The following is a 19786-nucleotide window of genomic DNA, read 5'->3' on the forward strand; positions in this document are numbered from 1 at the left end:
CAAAGAAACTAATTAGATGGCTTTATCAGATATTCGCATAGCTTCAATGACAGCCTACAATTGCACATGATATGAGTGGGATGATATAACAATAAAACATATTTTTTTGATAATTTAATTTAAAGTGGACTGTAAATGTATACTGTTTTTTTAAAAATGATCTAAAATCTTCTAGAATCATAAAATCACTCAATAATGGTCATGTCCATTGTTGAATGAGTTGCAAGATATTTTGTGATTCTCCCATCATCAAAACTTTATTTTTGCTCATACAATTTCACTGTTAATATCAATCTAAAGAAGTGGGATCAATGCACTTATGTAAAAACAGACAACTGAAAGCCACAAAACAGCTATTTGTACATGAAAAAAATCACCTCTTTAACTTCTCTCTTTTAAGAATTTCATTGGCCAGTCATGCTTCCTTAATGACTTCCTCTTTTTGTCTTCTGTATAGGATTTTGTCTTTTTGTCTCAATAATCAACTCTCCTCAGTTTGTCTTGCTTTACAGATGGCAGAGTTTAAGAGCATCCCGGACTCCAGTAGCGGCTCACAGAACAATATTTACTGCAAACTGAAAGAAGATGCGAGTTCGACACCATCACAGAAAGGTACACCAACTTGCATTAGACTTGGTTTTACCTTTTTTACATTTAAGCAAACTATAAAAACTTTACAGTTGTTCTTATGTACAGTATAATCTGGGTATAAGACTTACAGTACAAACTATTTTAATAAATCAAATATTAGATCTACGTTTTGCCAATTACTTAAAATAGAAAGTTTTAGAAAATTGGCTAGTACAAACACTTCAAGTGTTTTTTGCAATCATGTCAGTATTATTTTCATGCAAGCTTATTTCTTTTTTCTTTTTAATCATTAATTTATTCTTTAAGGAAGATATGTCTCCCTTAATCTATGATGTATAGCAGAGATATCTATCAAAGCGTGCTATCTAATAGATATAAAAAATACTAATGAGATGATAAGAGGACAACACTTTTTTTCCTTATCCTCCTCTACAGGTTGCTTGTTGTTTAAACCGTTTTGGATTCCCCTGGTGTGTGGAATGCTCTTTATGGTCCTATTGATCACAGTCTCTGTGTCCTGTAAGGTTTTAAAGTGTATAAATGTTATAGATGATTTGGCAAACTTTTAAACTTCAACTTATTTCTTAAGTACACAAGAAAAACATATTATAATAACATTTTAGAACAGCATTTTGTCCAGCATTTATCCAGTCATAAAAGTGACCTAGTAGTCAGTACACTGTAAAACCTAACAGTTCACTTAACTCAAACCATTTAAGGAAAGCGGTTGCCTTAAACCATTTAAGTTTTAAAACACATACATTTGAGTACTGTGAACTTGAGTCATGTGCAATTATGCACTTATTTTAGGCAGTGTGATCTTAAATATAAGTGCATAACTGCATATGACTCAATTGTGTTCAATTTGGTTTTACAGTGTACATTTAATCCAAAACTTGCTGATGCAATATGTTAAATATAAGTAAACAAAAAGTAATATCTTACTTTAATCTTCATTATTTTTTAAAGATACATTACATTTTTATATTTTAAACAGATTATATATGTTTGTATGGTTCTTCTTAGTTAAACAGCAATTCAGTAAATTGACTGAATTAGAGAATACAGTGGCTAATCTGACATCCTCGGTTGCTCTTCTCACTTCTAACCAACAAGATACAAGTGAGTTTCTGTTTCTATTGCTTTTGTTATTGATTAAAGTTATTGCATTATATGAGTTATTATTTAAAGTAGAATGTCCACAGTACTCTAAATAACCCACTGGCATAACCAATTAATCTTATGTGTTTCTATTGCTCTTCATAGTTGAAAAGCAATTAAGTTAATTTACAGAATTAGAGAATATAGTAATCTGACATCATCTGTTGCTCTTCTCACATCTAACCAACAAGATACAAGTGAGATTTAATTTTCTGTTGATTCTTTATTGGTAAAACATTAAACCTTTATTTTAAAGGTGCTGTTTTTCGTGATCCCATTTTTCAAACCTTAGTTGGTATTTGCTGTTAGAGCACACTATAAATAATACCTGCAAAATTAAAATTATATATAAAGCACAAAGCGAAACGGAATAACGGAATTCTCTTTTTAAGGAATACAGAGAATGGCTGGTTTGGACAACAGCCCTCTATGACAAAATTTTTGACTAACCTCTACCTACATATTGGAATACGCCAAAAAAGGGCGTGACCTTGAGAAGACGAAGAGTTGTGTTAGCAGAGTGTTTTTGACGCCATGTCATCGAGACACTGTTATTTTTATTCAAATCGTCTCAGTTACGGATGTAACCATCGTTCCGTGAAGGAGGGAATGGAGACGTCACGTTGTGACCGACGAATTGGGAACTCGCTTAGAGAGATCTGCTTCGATAATTACTAAAACGCCAATGAACTTGGCATTGAGGTATTTGCATAATGCTGGCGCCCTGCCAGGTGCGTATATAAGCTGCAACTGCAGAATACGAAAATAGCTTCTTTTCGCTGAGAAAGCTGGGAGAGTGTGACCGGCCATGACAGCAGGGAGCAGCACCTATGTCGAAGGGACATGACGTCTATGTTATCTCCTTCAGGGAACGAGGGTTACATCCGTAACTGATACGTTCCTTTTCAGTCGGTCACTACGACGTCACGTCGTGACCGACGAATTGGGAATCCCTACCAAAACGCCACTGGAGCTGACCTCTTCCAGTGTCTGCAAAAAGCTCTCCGGTTTCACTTAAGGAGATGGAGAATAGGTTTAAGGCAGAAGGCCGGGCACTAGATGTTCCTTTATCCCACAGTAGTGCCAGCGACTGGGAAGCGCCCTATCTGAGCAACGCTGCAGAAGCCACCGCCCCATTAAGGGCTAATAGTGGGCGAAAGTAAACCGTAGTTGAGAATAGACAGCCGTGGCTGTGTAAGCAAAGCAGGGCTCTGCTGAGGGAAACGTGGTATAGTAGGATTAACCCCACGGAAAAATACTCACAAAGGAACCCCACGTAGGGGACGCAATGTGGATGCCCGAACCCAACACATAAGTTCAGGGGCGCTGCTAGCAATTTTGGGCCCTATGAAAATATAGGGGGTCAGGCCCCCCCATACCCATTTCGTACCAAACATACAATCCAACCTACTGTAGCTATTCAAAATCTTTGTCTGTAATTTAATAATACAGAACTATTTTGTTATTGTTTTGACCACAGTTATCAGTATTTATAGATACCTAAAATGTCTGCAGCTAAGATAATTTATTGTGAAATGCAAATTTAATTTGAAAATACAGTACATTAAATCAAATATTCAGAGAAAATGCAACATTCTTAAAAATTAAAGATAAATGTGACCATGCCTGTGAAAACCCAGCTGAAGTATTTCTTTGTAATTTACTGTTTTCCACATAAAATCATCCTACATAATGTAAAGAACATTTGTGAAAATATAAACTTGATAATCTTTAATGTTGACTGAGTAATGTCATGTCAGCGATTGAAATCATAGTGAAATTAATGCTTGAAATTAAACTGTGATGCTTTTTATCTTACAATAAGATTTGAGGCTTTAGTCTGATTTTCAGAGACAGTCTTAGTGACATACTGTATACTTGAGCTGTTACACACACGACATTGTAACATTTAAAAATGGCGAACAACAACAATGCATCTTTTCTATGTACATTCTGCCTGAAATAAGATTGGGTCAACAATGCTTGACCAAAGCGGCGTGGTGAGCTTGAACCTGCTTACATCACGAGGCATTTTTTGGACCCAACATTCAATAGGAAAATTCAACTGCAGTAGCCACCGTTTAACCTGAAGAGGGCAGCACTCAGACGTTTTTACACCAGTATTGAAACACTTTATATCCAAATGTCAAAAAACTTACTAAAATCAATGAACAGCACTAATAAAACCCCATTCTTACAGATCATTAACTAAAAAAAGTTGGTTTAGGGTTTAGTTACTCTTTAAGAAAACATACTGTTATTAAATGATTCTTCAGACTGTTTTTTAATCAACGGGGCTCTAAAATGAAATGAATGACAACTATAGCAGATTACGACATTTCCATTGATTTCTTAACCCTTGCAAGTTGAGAAGCTTTAATATACATAATTTGACTAGTTTAGCCTTAGTTGCATTTCAGTTTTATCACAACCAACTCGATTTACGACTGCATAAAAATCCTTCCTTGGCATATTGCGTTACAAAACAAAACAGTGTGTAACCGATCGCATTTATAGTTTATGTTAATTAGCTTATACGGGCTACGTTAATTTAAACAGCTTATAAGGGCTGACTTCGCGTTAGAATCATAACACAAAACAGGGAACGTAAATCACCTTGTGTTTTTTTAAACTTGGGTGAACAGAGCGAAGACTTTACAGTGGAAAGAAAACGGCATTGTATTGCTCCAGAGTCACATTGTGTAAACTGCATTTATAGTAAGGAAGTGCACATATGCAGATATCATAGCAAATAGCAGTAAATACACACACCTTGTTCTCTTCTGAAGTTCACGCGCACTGTGAGACCGTGGATTGAAGACGCCGCTAAAACGCAGAGTAAAGACGGGGCGGAGCTAAGAGGGCTCATCTTAAGGGGGTTGCGTGTGCGGCACAGTCCTTGGCTGGGGCCCTCAAAAGTTCATGGGCCCTTAGAATCGTCCTAACTTTTCCCCCCCTTACGGCGCCCCTGCATAGGTTTGCGAGGATGCAGCTAGTGAGAGGCTGACAGCCGATGCTCTGCAACATCAGCTGCCAAGGCAGCGGAGGAAGGACAACTCAAACCATTACGCATTTTTGTCCTAAAGGCCTTCCATACTGAAACTTATTGTGAAGCACCAGTCGGAGGCTGCAAGCCGACATGCAAGTCTGTTCTCCGTGCTCCCCCTGATGAGGAAAGAACACAAGAGGAGACAGGCTCGATACGAACACTGTAAAATCTAATGAACGTATTAGGTGTCGCCCAACCGGCAGCTCTGCAGATGTCTGACAGTGAGGAACCACAAGCAAGTGCCCAAAAGAGGCAACACTCCTAGTGGACTGTGCTCTCAATCTTAATGGACAAGGGATGCCCTGCATATTGTAAGCAAGGGCGATAGTATCAACTTTCCAATGAGACATCCTCTGCTTAGTGAAACCTTTCCCTCTCTGCTGACCACCATAACAGACAAAGAGCTGGTCTGAGGTCCTGAGGCTTTGCGTGCAATCCACGTAGAGTCACAGTGTGCGTACGGGGCACAACAAAGCCATGGTTGGGTCTGCCTCCTCCGGGGGCAGCGCTTGCAAGCTCACCACCTGATCTCTGAAGGGAGTGGTGGGAACTTTGGGCACGTAGCCTGGCCTGGGTCTAAGTGTTACGCTCGAGACAATAGGACCAAACTGAAGGTACAAATCGTTGATGGAGAATGCGTATAGGTCCCCTACTCTCTGCGGGCAGGGTCAGAGTTTTCATTGACAAAAACTTAAGACTCACAGACTGCAGAGGCTCGAATGGAGGTTTAACTTATAATAATATCAAATTTAATGGTGGAGGTTGACAGCCTACGCTCCAACCGGTGTTGAAGGTATGAAAGCACGACATTCATGGGGCATTCTCGGGGGCCTTTGCATTGCAAAGAGCACCAGGCAACAAACAGGTTCCATTTGAGTGCGTAAGCCTGTCTAGTAGACGGCACTCACGCTGCAGAGATGGTGTTAGATACCGCTTGCGATAAATCACCATAAGCTACCGCGCCCTCAGAGACCATACATGGAGATCCCACAGGTCGGGGTGCGGGTGCCATAACGTGTCCCCTCCTTGAGAAAGAAGGTCCTTCCTCAGGGGAATCGCCAGGGAGGGGCTGTCGAGAGGAGCATCAGTTCCGGAAACCAATTTCTGGTCGTCCAGTAAGGTGCGACCAGAAGAAGGCTCTCCTCGTCCTGCCTGACCTTGCACAGCGTCTGTACGATTAAGCTCACTGGAGGGAACGCATATTTGCCCGGATCCAGAGGGATCCAGAGGGAGGAACAACGGATTCTGCAGACATCATAGAACACAACGCTGCAGTCTCCATTTGCCGCACCGTGGCGGCTCTCGACACTCGCAGGACGGGGTGCCGCTTTTCCCGGAGGAACGACCACCATCTCCGCAAATCCACAAGGGACATGTCCTCGCAATGAGAACAAATACCCTCAGCAAACGTTGCCTCCGCATGCTCGATGCCCAAGCATGAGAGACAACGCTCGTGAACGTCCTTCGGACCCATGTACTTTCCGCACCTAAGATCGCATGGACAAAAAGCCATCCTGAAAAGGATGCTGATCTCCAGATATTCGAGAGAGTGGCTGTCTTTAACAAGACACAAAGCTCTCCGTATTACTCTTTTAGGGAAATTCACTCTAGATGCTCAGTTGATGATGCACACAGGGAGAAGCAACACACACACTAAACTCAAAACTAAAAAGATGCAGACCCGTGGAATACTGCAAGCGTCCACTGTGGTACTGCCAGTCCAACCAACTTCAGCAATCGTTCCCACCAGAGTAGAGTAGCTCCTCAGTAGCAGATACTGCTGGCTTTCGAAGCGAAAAAGCTAATTTCGTATTCTGCAGCTGCGGCTTATATACGCACCTGGCGGGGCGGCGCCAGCATTATGCAAATACCTCAATGCCAAGTTCATTGGCGTTTTAGTAGTTATCGAAGCAGATTGGTCTCTCTAAGTGATTTCCCAATTCGTTGGTCACGACGTGACGTCGTAGTGATTGACTGAAAGGGAACCCCTTTGTTTGGCCTTTGCTGAGGACAGCTTTCTCAATCTGGCATAACCTTACCGGACAACGTGCATTAAGCTGCTGCCCAATCACAACACACTGGACCAGCTACACATCAGAAATTGTTACATATTTTTGAAGGAGGGACTTCATAGAACAAGACAGACATCAGCCCTTTTTTTTAAGGACAGTATAAACAACTTTATAGAGAAAAGTAAATTGTGTGAAAAAATATTTTGTTTTTGACATGAACATGTTTTATTGCACACCTTAAAAGCAATAAAAGCTTAGAAAACACATAAAAACTACTCCTTTAACATTCATAGCCCTATGAATAGCCCACTAGCATGACCAATTAATCTCCATTGCTGAATTATTGTGAAGTATGTTCATTATTCTTTTTACAGCTCACCTTACCAGTCCTAATTTCAGTATATAAATGCATTAACAGTAACTGCATGTCAATTTAAACTATGATAGATATATTTTAAACATTCAGAATTGTTATGTTGAAGGACAAACATTTGGATCCTAGACTGATAAGTTAAAGCAAATTAACATCAAACATGCAAAATGCGTATGTTTACATAATGTTTGTATCTTCAAGTGTAATGAACTGTACAACAGCTGGAAGGAATAGGAGCGTGTGTTTACTGCACTGTCAAAGATTTTCAATATAATGAACACTTTCATGTCTTTATACAGATGATAGATTTGTGGAGATGTTTGGTGATCTGAAGGCTGATTTGGAAATCAGAATTACAAATTTGACCAAGCGTAAGCAATTCCATTGTTCCTCTGCACAGCTTTCAGCCACTCCCCTCCCTACACACACTTTTTGAATGTCCAAAAACATAACACATTCAATGCAATCAGGTTTTCTCTGTTTCTCTCTCTCTCTCTCTCTCTCTCTCTCTCTCTCTCTCTCTCTCTCTCTCTCTCTCTCTCTCTCTCTCTCTCTCTCTCTCTCTCTCTCTCTCTCTCTCTCTCTCTCTCTCTCTCTTAGGTAAACCTGTTCTGAGCTGTAAACCTGGATGGCAACTTTATTTATCCAGTTGCTATCTATTTTCTAGTACAGCACTGGATTGGGTAAAAGCAAGATCTTCCTGTAGTGCACAGGGTGCTCTGCTGCTCATCCTGGGGCAGGACGCAAGCGAGTGGGTTAGTGATTTTTAAGCTAACACACTCATACACACCAGTTGCACATTTGATGATAAAATATCTGTGTGGTTTTCTTCATACAGTACTTTATTGTAACACGTGTCTCCAAATCTAAGTCCCACTGGATTGGTCTGACAGATCAGACGACTGGTCAGTGGAGATGGGTTGATGGCTCACCCTATATCATGGACAAGAGGTTTGTAAAAACAAAGTTTGTAACTCATCCATATTCCTGATTTAAGTAAAAACAAATGCAGGTAGAGGCAAGTGTATATCTTTTAATATATTATTATAGGAGCCCCAATGGCCAGAGGGTTATAAAAATCCAGAAGCTATGTTATACAAACTCCAGTTTGGTCAATAATACACTTGCCTATATATATAAGTTTTATGCCTTTAGTTTTTAATGAAGACCAAAGAGAAAAAAACTTTTTCAAATGTGCCACAGGGATGACGTATCTTAGTAGGCCAACCTGAAAGTTAGCACGATATTGGTTCCCTCGCCAAAAAGCCCATTCATATTTCCCATAGACTTGGATTATTGCAAACAAATAGCTCTGTGTTTAACAAATGTTTATGACACACGCTTTGTCCAAAATGAACAAATGAACACAACGTTTATAAATTGTTGGGGTTTTCCAGACAGGGTTAAGATTACTGTAAGTCAGGACTAGGCTAAGTTAATTATATTAGGACATTTAAGTAGTTTTTACAAACAAACCTTTTAAGAAACATTACATTCATGTCACTGATGTATGTTAACATATGTAATTTCAAGTTGTTTTTAGTTAAGACAACTCAAACAAGCATTTTAGCTTTGGACTAGACTTAAGTGTGTCTCTAAACCACCCTTTAAAGTCTAAATGTGTTTATTAGAATTGAAAAGCTAACCTTAGACTACAAATGAACCACACCACTGTCTCTTGACATCCACATCATCACCATCAAGCTTTGGATAGTGCTCTTAAACTTTATTAAACACATTTTAAATTTATGTTTCCTTATACGGAAATGCTCTGTGGATGAATCTTTGTTAAAAATTGTGCCTTGTTGCGTTGTTTTTGAGATCTTCATGCGTGAAGACTTTAAAATACCAGAAAAAGTAACTTAGTAAAACAATATATTACTATTGTACGCTCTTGTAACTTCAAATTACTTATATTAAATGTATATGCTTTGAAACCAGTGTTTGGCATGTTTTTTGTAACTAGTAAGCATAATTTTAAATGCCATTTTAAGTATATTTTAAAGTGATTACATTTTTTTGTGTGTGTGTGTGTGCGTGCGTGTGTGTGTGCTTGCGTGCGTGCGTGTGTGTGTGTGTGTGTGTGTGTGTGTGTGTTTGCAGTCAGTGGGAACCAGGAGAACCAAATAATTTGAGCGGTGAGGACTGTGCAGAACTTACGTCATCTGGAAAGCTAAACGATGGGCTCTGTTCACGGTCTTTTCAGTTTATCTGCAAAGCCCCAGCCAATGAAAACTAACTACTGTAGTTGGCATATGCTGATATAAACTTGTCATGTAATCAAAGCATTATAAAGTATTATAAAGAGGAGATGCTTATTTGTCTTTATAAATCTCTGAAAAAATTGTGAATGTCTTGGTAACATTAAGCCCCTGTAATTGATGTTAAATTTGTTCTTTATTAATAACAATACTGGTAGTCTGTTGCCATACTTTTTGTTAATAATTATAAATTTTAATGATAATTATTATACATGTATGAATATAACATATCAAGAAGTAATCTAATGTGTAGTATCACAGTATGCGATTTCAGACCCAGGGCAGCTTGCTATTTGCAAATTCATGTATCTCCTGTCCTGAGTGCATTTCTTCTGCCTTTGTGTTTACCTCTTGTGTCTTGTGATTTGGATTTGTTGGATTGTGGTTTGGGGCTTTTGCCTGTTTTCTGATCTTATTTGGTGCAAGACCCCTCCACAAATCTCTGAAAGGATCCTTACAACCCTTCAGTGTTTTTGCTGTTTCACATATATGTTTTTAGAATTGTTAAATATCATATCCACATTTCTACAACCCAGTGTTAAAAGTTAACACTTGTATTATTTACAGAAACCATCATGACAGTGTTGTATTTCGGGAATAGGACTGCAAAATTAAGTCTAACGATGACCAAACACACTTATAATCAGGAAAATGATTACACCATAGTAGTAATATTAGCATTAACAAGCAAACAATATAATTTTGGCTTCTGTGCTGTTCTAAAAACAATAAATCAAGGGCAAGTGCCCAGCTAAGATAAAACTAATCACTGTTACACTCTCAGTAAAAAAAGTACAAAAGTTGTAAATTTTTGTCACTGGGATGGTAGCTTTAAAAAAGGTTCTAATACGATCTATTTTGTACCTTGGAGGTACCAGCGTGGTACTTATATGTACCTTTTTATGTACAAAGTGTACTTTTTGCAAAGTTACCACCCCAGGGACAACTTCTGTACCTTTGTACTTGGTAGGGTGCATTCTTATTGTTTATCTTTTCTTTGGTGATTGTGTTTGTTATCAGCAGGTATCATCATCAATGTTTATTTATCACTTCTTTATCTCATTAACTTAAACACTGAGGGGTGGTTCTCTGTTGACTAGGTTAAATAAAGGTTAATAACTGTCCTGGACAGGATTTAGATCCAGGACTAGTTATATTACGACATTTAAATAGTTTTAGCAACCATACCTATACTGGTGTGCATCTTGGGACAAAACAATAGCACTGATATGTTAAGGGATGTCAGTGCAAGTTGCTTTTTAACGAAGGCAGCTCAAACACGCATTTTAGTCTGGGACAAGGATAAATTCTGTCCGGGAAACCATCAACCAAAAAAATTTACTCAAATTATTATGTGGATACTAAAAAGTAAATATTCTTTTATATGTTTACCGGATGTCAAAACAACCCACTGACATGGGGACAAACAGGTCCCTTCTCTCTGAGTAGAAGTTTAATGTACATCCTGAATGCATTTTGTATCAGTGTTTGTGCATGTTTTTTCCGTTGCCAACATATTACGTAAACATAGCACTTGCAAGCAATTGGCACATTGTTCTGAAAAATCTCTGTTATAGCTACTAGACAGTGTGCTTCAGACTTGGTCCACATGTTTCTCCACAAAATGTTTCCTTTATATCAACCTAAAGTTTGAGATCATACTGTGTAATGTCTTCAATTTGTAAACTTATTTTTTAGTTCATTAGGTTATTTAAACTATTGGTTTTTGTTGGAGAAATTTTGAGTTTTGGGTCACCGTGCTTCATGCTCTTCTGTAAAACCGTGTAAACTTTTTGGTCTGACGACAAGAGCCATATATTCTTATTTTGTTCTTTTTTATCTCCAAGCAGAATGTAAAAATTAATAACATGCTCATTGTCACATAAAGTAAATCACTTTATGCTATCTTCTTTTTAAATGCAGCAAAATGTTTTTGAGATTTATACAGAAACAACTTAATATCGCTGTAAGCAGCAATTACCAACCACCAAAAAATGAGGACAAGCACCAAAATATGAATGCACACGCAAGAGAAAAATGCAGCACAGCAGATATGTTTTGGAAATTGCAGCACACAGGATTCAAACCTACAATCTTTATTTTTAACCCCTTGGAGCCATGTGGATTATACCTCTTAGAAGGAAGGATGAACTTCTAAGAGGTAACTTTTAAGAAAGTCAGAAGCTTTTCTCTAATCCCTGTTTTCTATCGTTATAAAGCATGGAAGAGCAAGGACAGTTACTAAAATATCTCAAAATATGTTAGTCTAAAAGATGATGGACATGCACAGTATCAGTCATGGGGTAATTTTGATATTTGGCTGGAGTATACCTTTTAATAACCCAAAAATACTTGAAGTTAAATAAAAAGATTACTTGTAGTCTGTTACCATAATTTTATTAAGTAGATTTATATTTACATATATTTATTTAAAGAACAACAATTTCTAGATGTGTTTACATGTTTGTTTTTGGTATTTTATGAAAGATTTTTAAAGTGTATATCATAGTGTATCATCGTAAAAGCAGTCACATGCATATTTTTTTTAAATATGTATTAATGTTTGCAGCTATATGTTGTACTGATTGTAGTAAGCTATACATGTGTTGATTTTGTTCATTGATATTGTAGGATAGTCACAACAAAAAAAATCACAACATTCAAGTCAATGATCATTTATCATAATGATCATAATAATTATTGAATTTGTTAATTATTATTGATCAGAACTGCATTTGTTTCAACAGCAGCAGCGTCTTCTTTTTTTAGGCCTGGTCTGGTTTTGAACCTCCATTGATTACAGGAGTAATTTCAGCAGCCTGACCTGAGGTTGGAGATAAGTATGTTATAATAAATATGTTTCTATTATTTATAAGTGAAAACAATAAATACCAAAGTTAAAAAAGCTCAATAAACTTTTTAATTATGCATCGGGCTGTTTCTGAAAGTAAAGCAAGTATGTGAATATATCTGCACTCACCATGTGTCATGGTCCTGTCTTCAGGTCACAGTTCCCTTTCAGTCGGTCACTACGACGTCACGTCGTGACCGACGAATTGGGAACCGCTCCGCGGGTGACCTATCTACTTCGAGAAACTATAAAAACGCCAATGAACTTGGCATGCAGGTATTTGCATAATGCCGGCGCCGCCCCGCCAGGTGCGTATATAAGCCGCAGGTGCACAATACCAAATTAGCTTTTTGCTTCGAAGCCGGCAGACATCTGCTCTCGAGAAGCGTATACTGATCTTCGTAGATCCCTGTTCTTGGAGGAAAAAGATCTCAGCTTGCTGAAGTTGGTTGGGCAAAGACACCTCAGCGGAGGCTCGCAGTGTTTTCTCCACCCTTTCTCTCTCTCTCTCTCTCTCTGTCTCTTTTAAGACTTGAGTTGAGTGAGTGCGTTTGCCTCTCCCTGTGTGTTTCACCAGCTCGCACAAAAAGAGTGATTTCCCTAAAAGAGCAGCACGTTTGAGCTTTGTGTCTTTTTAAAGACAGTCACTCATTCGTGTCACGGTCGGGTGCGTCTTTTTAAAGATGGCATTCCGCCCGTGTTCCGTTTCTGGATGCGGTGTGTTCATCGCTCCCCGGGATGGCCACGAGCGCTGTGTTTCGTGTCTGGGGCTCCAGCACGCAGAGGCAGCGTTGCGTGATAGTTCATGCTCCACTTGTGAGGGCATGACTATGGCGGATTTGCGGAGACGGGTGTCGTTTCTCCGGGAACGGCACCCGCCTTCCAAGTCTGGTGCTGCTAAGGGCGCAGCTACCAAACTTGCGAAGGATGATCTCCGTATAACGGTGCTGGGTCGGTCTGCTGGTTCGTCCAGCAGCTCCCAGCGCCCTGATCCGTTGCCAGCGGAGGTCCCGATGGAGACGAGCGGCCCGTGTTCTACGGTGTCCTCGCGCTCTGTCGAGCCTCCACCGGACGCGATGTCCACCGTAACGTCGGAGGGGGGGTTGTCAGCCTCGGACGTCGATCCAGATCCGCTCCCGCCTTCGGGTCGGGTTGCGGGTCCTGCGTTCGACCCCGAGATGGCAGCCATGCTCGCTCGGGCGGCGGCGGCGGTCGGCTTGGAGTGGACTGAACCTCCCCCACCTGAACCGTCCCGCCTCGATGATTGGTACTTCGGGGGTGCCAGGGCTTCTCAGTCCTCGCCCCCGGTGCCTTTCTTCCCCGAGGTGCATGAAGAGCTGACGCGGTCGTGGAAAACCCCGTTTTCCGCCCGGAACCGGCCGTTTCAGCCTTCACCCCTCACCTCTCTCGAGGGTGGAGATGCCAGGGGGTATACTGGTATCCCGTCAGTGGAGCGGCCGGTCGCGATGCAGTTGTGTCCGGCCGGTGTCGCTTCCTCCTGGCGGGACCAGCCTACTCTCCCCTCACGGGCTTGTAAGCAGTCTTCGGCGCTGACCGGTGCTGCTTACAAAGCTTGTGGGGAGGCAGCTTCAGCCCTGCATGCCATGGCATTGCTGCAGGTTCATCAGGCTAAGGCTCTGAGGGACCTGCACGCGGGAGGTCACGACTCGGCGGAGTTCTCTGAACTGCGTGCGGCCACTGATCTGGCGCTTCGTGCGACCAAGGTCACCGCACGCGCCGTCGGGCGTGCGATGTCTACCCTGGTAGTCCAGGAACGCCATCTCTGGCTGTGTCTGGCGGACATGAAGGATGCTGATAAAACCCGGCTCCTGAATGCTCCGGTTTCCCAGACCGGCCTGTTCGGCGAGACGGTCGAGGAGTTTGCCCAGCAATTCTCCGCGGCCAAGAAGCAGACTGAGGCCATAGCTCAAATCATGCCGCGTCGGAAGCGTCCTGCGCCTGCCCCGTCCACGTCGGCGCCTCAGCCTGCTCCTCGCCGAGGGCGTCCTGCGGCGGCCGCCTCCGTTCCTCCCCGGGGCTCTTCTAAGAAGCGAGGAACCGGTCGCCAGCAGCCCGCCCCGCCCGCTCAGCCCGCTCCGAAGGGTGGAAAGAGGAGATCGAAGCGGCCCTGAGACGGGCGACCTAGAGATGGAGGGGATCGCTCTTCGGGAGATGGTGAAGGCACCACTCCCCCCACCGGAGGAGGGCCGGTTGGGGAATCTTTTGTTTCATTTTTCTGTTCCGCCGACTTTTCAGTCGGCACCCACAATTCCACAAAAAGAGCGAATTCCACTTCCATCTCTAGGTCTTCAGATGAGCGCCGGAGACACGAGCGGGCTCATAACCCCCCCTCGTTCTCCGACTCGTCAGAGGAGTTCGAGAGCAACGCACGGGCTCATAACCCCATCGCGCTCTCTGACTTCTCAGGGGAGAGAAGACCTTCACGGGCTCATAACCCATCGTCTTCCTCCCCCTTCGCCAGAGGGTGCATCGAGTGGCGTGAGGTGTCTTCAGCAGAGCCTCCCTTACTCACCCACCCAGCAGCGGACTCAGGTGAGTGTTATCATGCACAACACTACTGTCGGTGCGGCCAATACGCACACACCGGCGATCACCTCCGTTGCGCCCGCCGCGGGTACACCGATCGTGCCTTTAGTTCCTCTCGCACGGTGTCTGGGGGCGTGGGAACAGCTTCCCAACCCGTCGCGTTGGCTTTTACGCACGATTCGTCTCGGCTACGCGATCCAATTTGCCCGGCGTCCCCCCAAATTCTCCGGCGTTCGTTTCACTACGGTGAGAGCTGCCGATGCGCACGTCCTCCGTGCGGAGATCGCTGTCTTATTGGCGAAAGACGCGATCCAGCCGGTCCCTCCAGCCGAGATGAGGTCGGGGTTTTACAGCCCTTACTTTATTGTACCCAAGAAAAGCGGCGGCTTGCGACCGATCCTGGACCTGCGTTCGCTGAACCGTGCACTTCACAGAATGCCGTTCAAAATGCTGACGCCCAAACGCATATTTCCATGCATTCGTCCAAACGATTGGTTCGCATCTATCGACCTGAAGGACGCGTACTTTCATGTATCGATTCTCCCCCGGCACAGGCCGTTTCTCCGCTTTGCGTTCGAGGGGCGAGCATACCAGTACAAAGTCCTCCCATTCGGGCTCTCTCTGTCTCCCCGTGTATTCACCAAAGTAGTGGAGGGGGCTTTAAAACCCCTGAGAGAGAAAGGTGTGCGCATTCTCGCGTATTTAGACGATTGGCTCATAATAGCTCAAACACGTCAGACGCTGTGCGATCACAGAGATTTAACTCTAAAACACCTCGCTCGTTTGGGTCTTCGGGTCAACTGGGAAAAGAGCAAGCTTTGCCCCGTGCAGAGAATCTCTTTTCTCGGGATGGAACTGGACTCGATCAATTTGACAGCTCGTCTAACAGAAGCGCGTGTACAGTCGATTCTGACTTGCCTGAATACATTCAAGAGCAAGAGCGCGGTCCCGCTGAAACAATTTCAGAAGCTCCTGGGGCATATGGCAGCAGCCGCAGCTGTAACTCCGCTCGGACTGCTTCATATGCGACCGCTTCAGCATTGGCTTCACGATCGAGTCCCGAGGAGAGCGTGGCTGCGCGGCATTCACCGTGTTATCATTACACCTGCGTGTCGTCGCACTTTCACTCCGTGGTCAAACCGTGCGTTTCTCCGAGCCGGTGTGCCTCTGAGACAGGTCTCCAGGCATGCAATAGTATGCACAGATGCTTCGGACACGGGGTGGGGGGCCACGTACGATGGGCTTGCGGCTTCGGGGGTCTGGACGGCACCCCAGCTGCATTGGCACATAAATTGCCGAGAAATGTGGGCTGTATATCTTGCGCTCGTCCGTTTCAGCAACGAGTTACAGGGCAAAGATGTATTAGTACGCACAGACAACACTGCGACCGTGGCGTACATCAATCGTCAAGGCGGTTTACGCTCGCGTCACCTGTCGCATCTCGCCCGTCATCTCCTCACTTGGAGTCAGCAGAATTTGAGGTCTCTTCGTGCCATTTACATCCCGGGCACGCTCAATGTAGAGGCGGATGCGCTCTCTCGGGCTGCGCGTCCCGGCGAATGGCGACTCCACCCCATTGCGGTTCAGCAGATTTGGAGACGTTTCGGCAAAGCGCAGATAGATCTGTTTGCTTCCCCAGAGACGACCCATTGTCGCCTGTTCTATTCACTAGCCGACGACTCGCTCGGCGTGGATGCATTGGCACACAGCTGGCCGCGAAACATGCGCAAATACGCGTTCCCTCCGGTGAGCCTCATTGCGCAAACCCTATGCAAAATCCGGGAGGACGAGGAGAGCGTGCTGTTGGTGGCACCGTATTGGACAACCAGGAGTTGGTTTCCAGAACTCTCTCTCCTCGCGACAGCCCCTCCTTGGAAGATTCCCCTGAGGAAGGACCTTCTTTCTCAACAAGAGGGCACATTATGGCACCCGCGCCCCGACCTGTGGAACCTCCATGTGTGGTCTCTGGACGGGGCACGGAGGATTTGAGTGATTTACCGCAAGAGGTATCTAACACTATTGCTGCAGCGCGAGCGCCGTCTACGAGACAGGCTTACGCGCTTAAATGGAACCTGTTTGTCGACTGGTGTTCTTCCCAAAGTGAAAACCCCCGAGAATGCCCGATTAGTGTTGTGCTTTTATATCTCCAGCGCCGTTTGGAGAATAGGCTGTCACCATCCACTATTAAGGTCGATATAGCTGCGATATCAGCTCACCATTCACCCGTAAACGGTAGGACAGTGGGTCAGCACGACCTGGTCATTAGATTTCTTAGAGGCGCTCGAAGACTGAATCCTTCGCGTCCTCCCTCTATTCCTCCATGGGACCTGTCCTTGGTGCTGAAATCACTCCAGGAAGCCCCATTTGAGCCTCTGCATAGTGTGAGTGTTAAATTTCTTACTATGAAAACATTAACTCTCCTTGCTTTGGCTTCTGTTAAGAGGATAGGGGATATTCATGCATTTTCGGTCGATGAATCGTGCCTTCAGTTCGGGCCGGCTGCATCCAGCGTAACACTGAGACCCCGGCCCGGCTTTGTGCCCAAAGTTCCCACCACTCCTTTCAGAGATCAAGTGGTGAACCTCCAAGCGCTGCCTTTGGAGGAGGCAGACCCAGCCACGGCTTTGTTATGCCCTGTTCGTGCACTACGTGTGTATATAGACAGGACGCAAAGCTTTAGGACCTCAGATCAGCTCTTTGTTTGTTACGGTGGTCAGCAGAAAGGAAAAGCTGTCACCAAGCAGAGGATGTCCCATTGGATTGTGGATACTATAGCCCTTGCATATCAAAAGCAGAATGTGCCTTGTCCATTTAATTTACGTGCTCACTCTACACGCAGTGTGGCATCATCTTGGGCACTGGCTCGCGGTTCCTCGCTAACAGATATTTGTAGAGCTGCAGGCTGGGCGACACCTAATACGTTCACAAGATTCTATAGTGTTCGTGTCGAACCGGTTTCCACTCGGGTTCTTTCTACTAACTAGTTAAGAATGCCGAGGGTCGGCTCGTGTGTCGGCTTATAGCCTCTATTTTGGTGCTGCACATCTGCACCAATATGGAAGGCCATCGGGGAAAAAACGTCTAAAAACAGTTTTTGCCTCTCCTCCACCGCCCTGATAGCTGGTGTTGCGGAGCATCCGCTGTCAACCTATCACTGATGTATTCTCTGTAAACCTGTGTAGGCTAGGCGTCCACATTTGTCCCCTACGTGGGGTTCATTTGTGTGTATACTCCGTGGGGTACTAATCCTCCACGTTTTCCTTAGCAGAGCCTGCTCTGCATCTCTCTGCATACTATGTTTTGTTCAGAGACTTTTTATGAGCAACCTATCGGTTGTTTCATATTTTTATGTCATCCATTCAACCTTCTTAGGGGATGGCTTCCGCAGTGTTCTAGCTCCGCTCAGTTTAGACGCTTCCCCAGTTCGCTGCTTCACTATCGTGGGTTAAGGAACAGGTAGTGACCGGCCTTCTGCATTTCGCCTTAGGTTCCGCCCCCTATGTGGAGGGCGGAGGGCTTTTACAGACACTGGAAGGGTTCAGCTGCAGTGGCGTTTTGGTAGGGATTCCCAATTCGTCGGTCACGACGTGACGTCGTAGTGACCGACTGAAAGGGAACGTCTCGGTTACGTATGTAACCCTCGTTCCCTGAAGGAAGGGAACGGAGACGTCACGTCCCGTCGCCACAGTTTGCTGTTCCATTGCTGTTTTTCAGGCCGGGCACTGATGCTCGGCTTCTCAGCAATAATATAGCTAATTTGGTATTGTGCACCTGCGGCTTATATACGCACCTGGCGGGGCGGCGCCGGCATTATGCAAATACCTGCATGCCAAGTTCATTGGCGTTTTTATAGTTTCTCGAAGTAGATAGGTCACCCGCGGAGCGGTTCCCAATTCGTCGGTCACGACGTGACGTCTCCGTTCCCTTCCTTCAGGGAACGAGGGTTACATACGTAACCGAGACGTTTTTAAGTCAGAGTGAGGATCATGGCAGTCCCATGTTTTGTGTGAGAGCACTGGCTTTGTTTATTCCTAGCCATGTGCTTTCAGTCTCGTCTCCTGACCCCGCCCCCTCGTTTCCTTGTTAATCATCCTATTATTGTTTGATTCATGTCACCTGTTCCCCTCTTGATTTGCTCCCTTATTTAATGCCCTTGTGTCTGCTGTCCTGTGCTCGTTCGTTTTGTAAACCTCTGGTCATTGTACTCTTTGTATGAACGCTGTATAAATCAAGTTTGTATTAGTCAAGTTCATTGTTAAGTTTTGAGTGAAGTTTATTAAGTCAAGTAGTGGTGGGCAGAGCGAGGCTTCGTGAAACACTGAAACAGTTGAATCAATTGTGCCGTATGTTTCGAGGCTTCGAAACATCAATCCGAAACCGCCTCCACAGTGACACCTAGCGGTCGTTTGCATGTCTTTACATGAAGCAGCATTGACAAGATTTTAGACGAGCGCTGACAAATTGTATCCCACATGTTGTTTGATTGACACACAAGTGATAGAATGGGAGAGTGGATAGTGCTCTCGACTCTCATTCGTAGATCTTAGGATCGAACCTGGGAAATGTATGTGCTACGTCATCATAATAAAATAGTTTTGTTGTTGTTTTAACATCTGTTTGACAACTACATGAGCTTTTAGGCTCACAATTGTCGATAACTATAGGCTATTCGGGTCTATTTAATGAAAAAAAAATAGAATAGAGATATACCAAATAAATAATAAGAGATTCATAAAATATATCAAGCCATAATATGCCACATTGTTTACATATGAAGATCTTTATTCAAATATATAAATTGTTCTGTGTTGATAAACTCAACCAGCTACTTTTTTACATATAATTTCTCCAGCCTTTGAAAACATTCTCACACAAGGGACACTTGCTGGCATGCATTTTTTGTAAGTAGCCTAAGTGTTACATACCTATGAGGAAAATTTA

The 19786-nt window shown here is 43.7% G+C and overlaps 2 protein-coding genes across 4 annotated transcripts in view; both read left to right on the plus strand.

The window, feature by feature from the left end:
- Nucleotides 1-19786, plus strand: part of znhit1 (zinc finger, HIT-type containing 1) — a 299763-nt gene that overhangs the window by 137952 nt on the left and 142025 nt on the right. The window lies entirely within an intron of this gene.
- Nucleotides 460-11745, plus strand: asgr1b (asialoglycoprotein receptor 1b). Of its 2 annotated transcripts, XM_065267022.2 has the most exons (7): nt 460-612; nt 1027-1110; nt 1618-1713; nt 7486-7557; nt 7787-7941; nt 8025-8137; nt 9290-11742. In XM_065267022.2, the coding sequence occupies exons 1-7, from the start codon at nt 513-515 to the stop codon at nt 9423-9425; spliced, it is 756 nt and encodes a 251-aa protein (XP_065123094.1). In that variant the 5' UTR covers nt 460-512; the 3' UTR covers nt 9426-11742. The 2 variants fall into 2 exon arrangements, with proteins under 2 accessions (XP_065123094.1, XP_065123095.1); XM_065267023.2 differs by lacking the exon at nt 1027-1110 and having other exon boundaries at nt 472-612; nt 9290-11745.

This window comes from Paramisgurnus dabryanus, chromosome 5 (genome assembly GCF_030506205.2).
Source record: "Paramisgurnus dabryanus chromosome 5, PD_genome_1.1, whole genome shotgun sequence".
NCBI lineage: Eukaryota > Metazoa > Chordata > Actinopteri > Cypriniformes > Cobitidae > Paramisgurnus > Paramisgurnus dabryanus.

Excerpts from the sequence above, each read along its gene's own strand:
- asgr1b (XM_065267022.2), top strand. The coding sequence starts at position 513 with ATGGCAGAGTTTAAGAGCATCCCGGACTCCAGTAGCGGCTCACAGAAC. Across the intron at positions 613-1,026 it reads TTCGACACCATCACAGAAAG|GTTGCTTGTTGTTTAAACCG; the intron begins GTACACCAACTT and ends CCTCCTCTACAG. Across the intron at positions 7,558-7,786 it reads AATTACAAATTTGACCAAGC|GTAAACCTGTTCTGAGCTGT; the intron begins GTAAGCAATTCC and ends TCTCTCTCTTAG.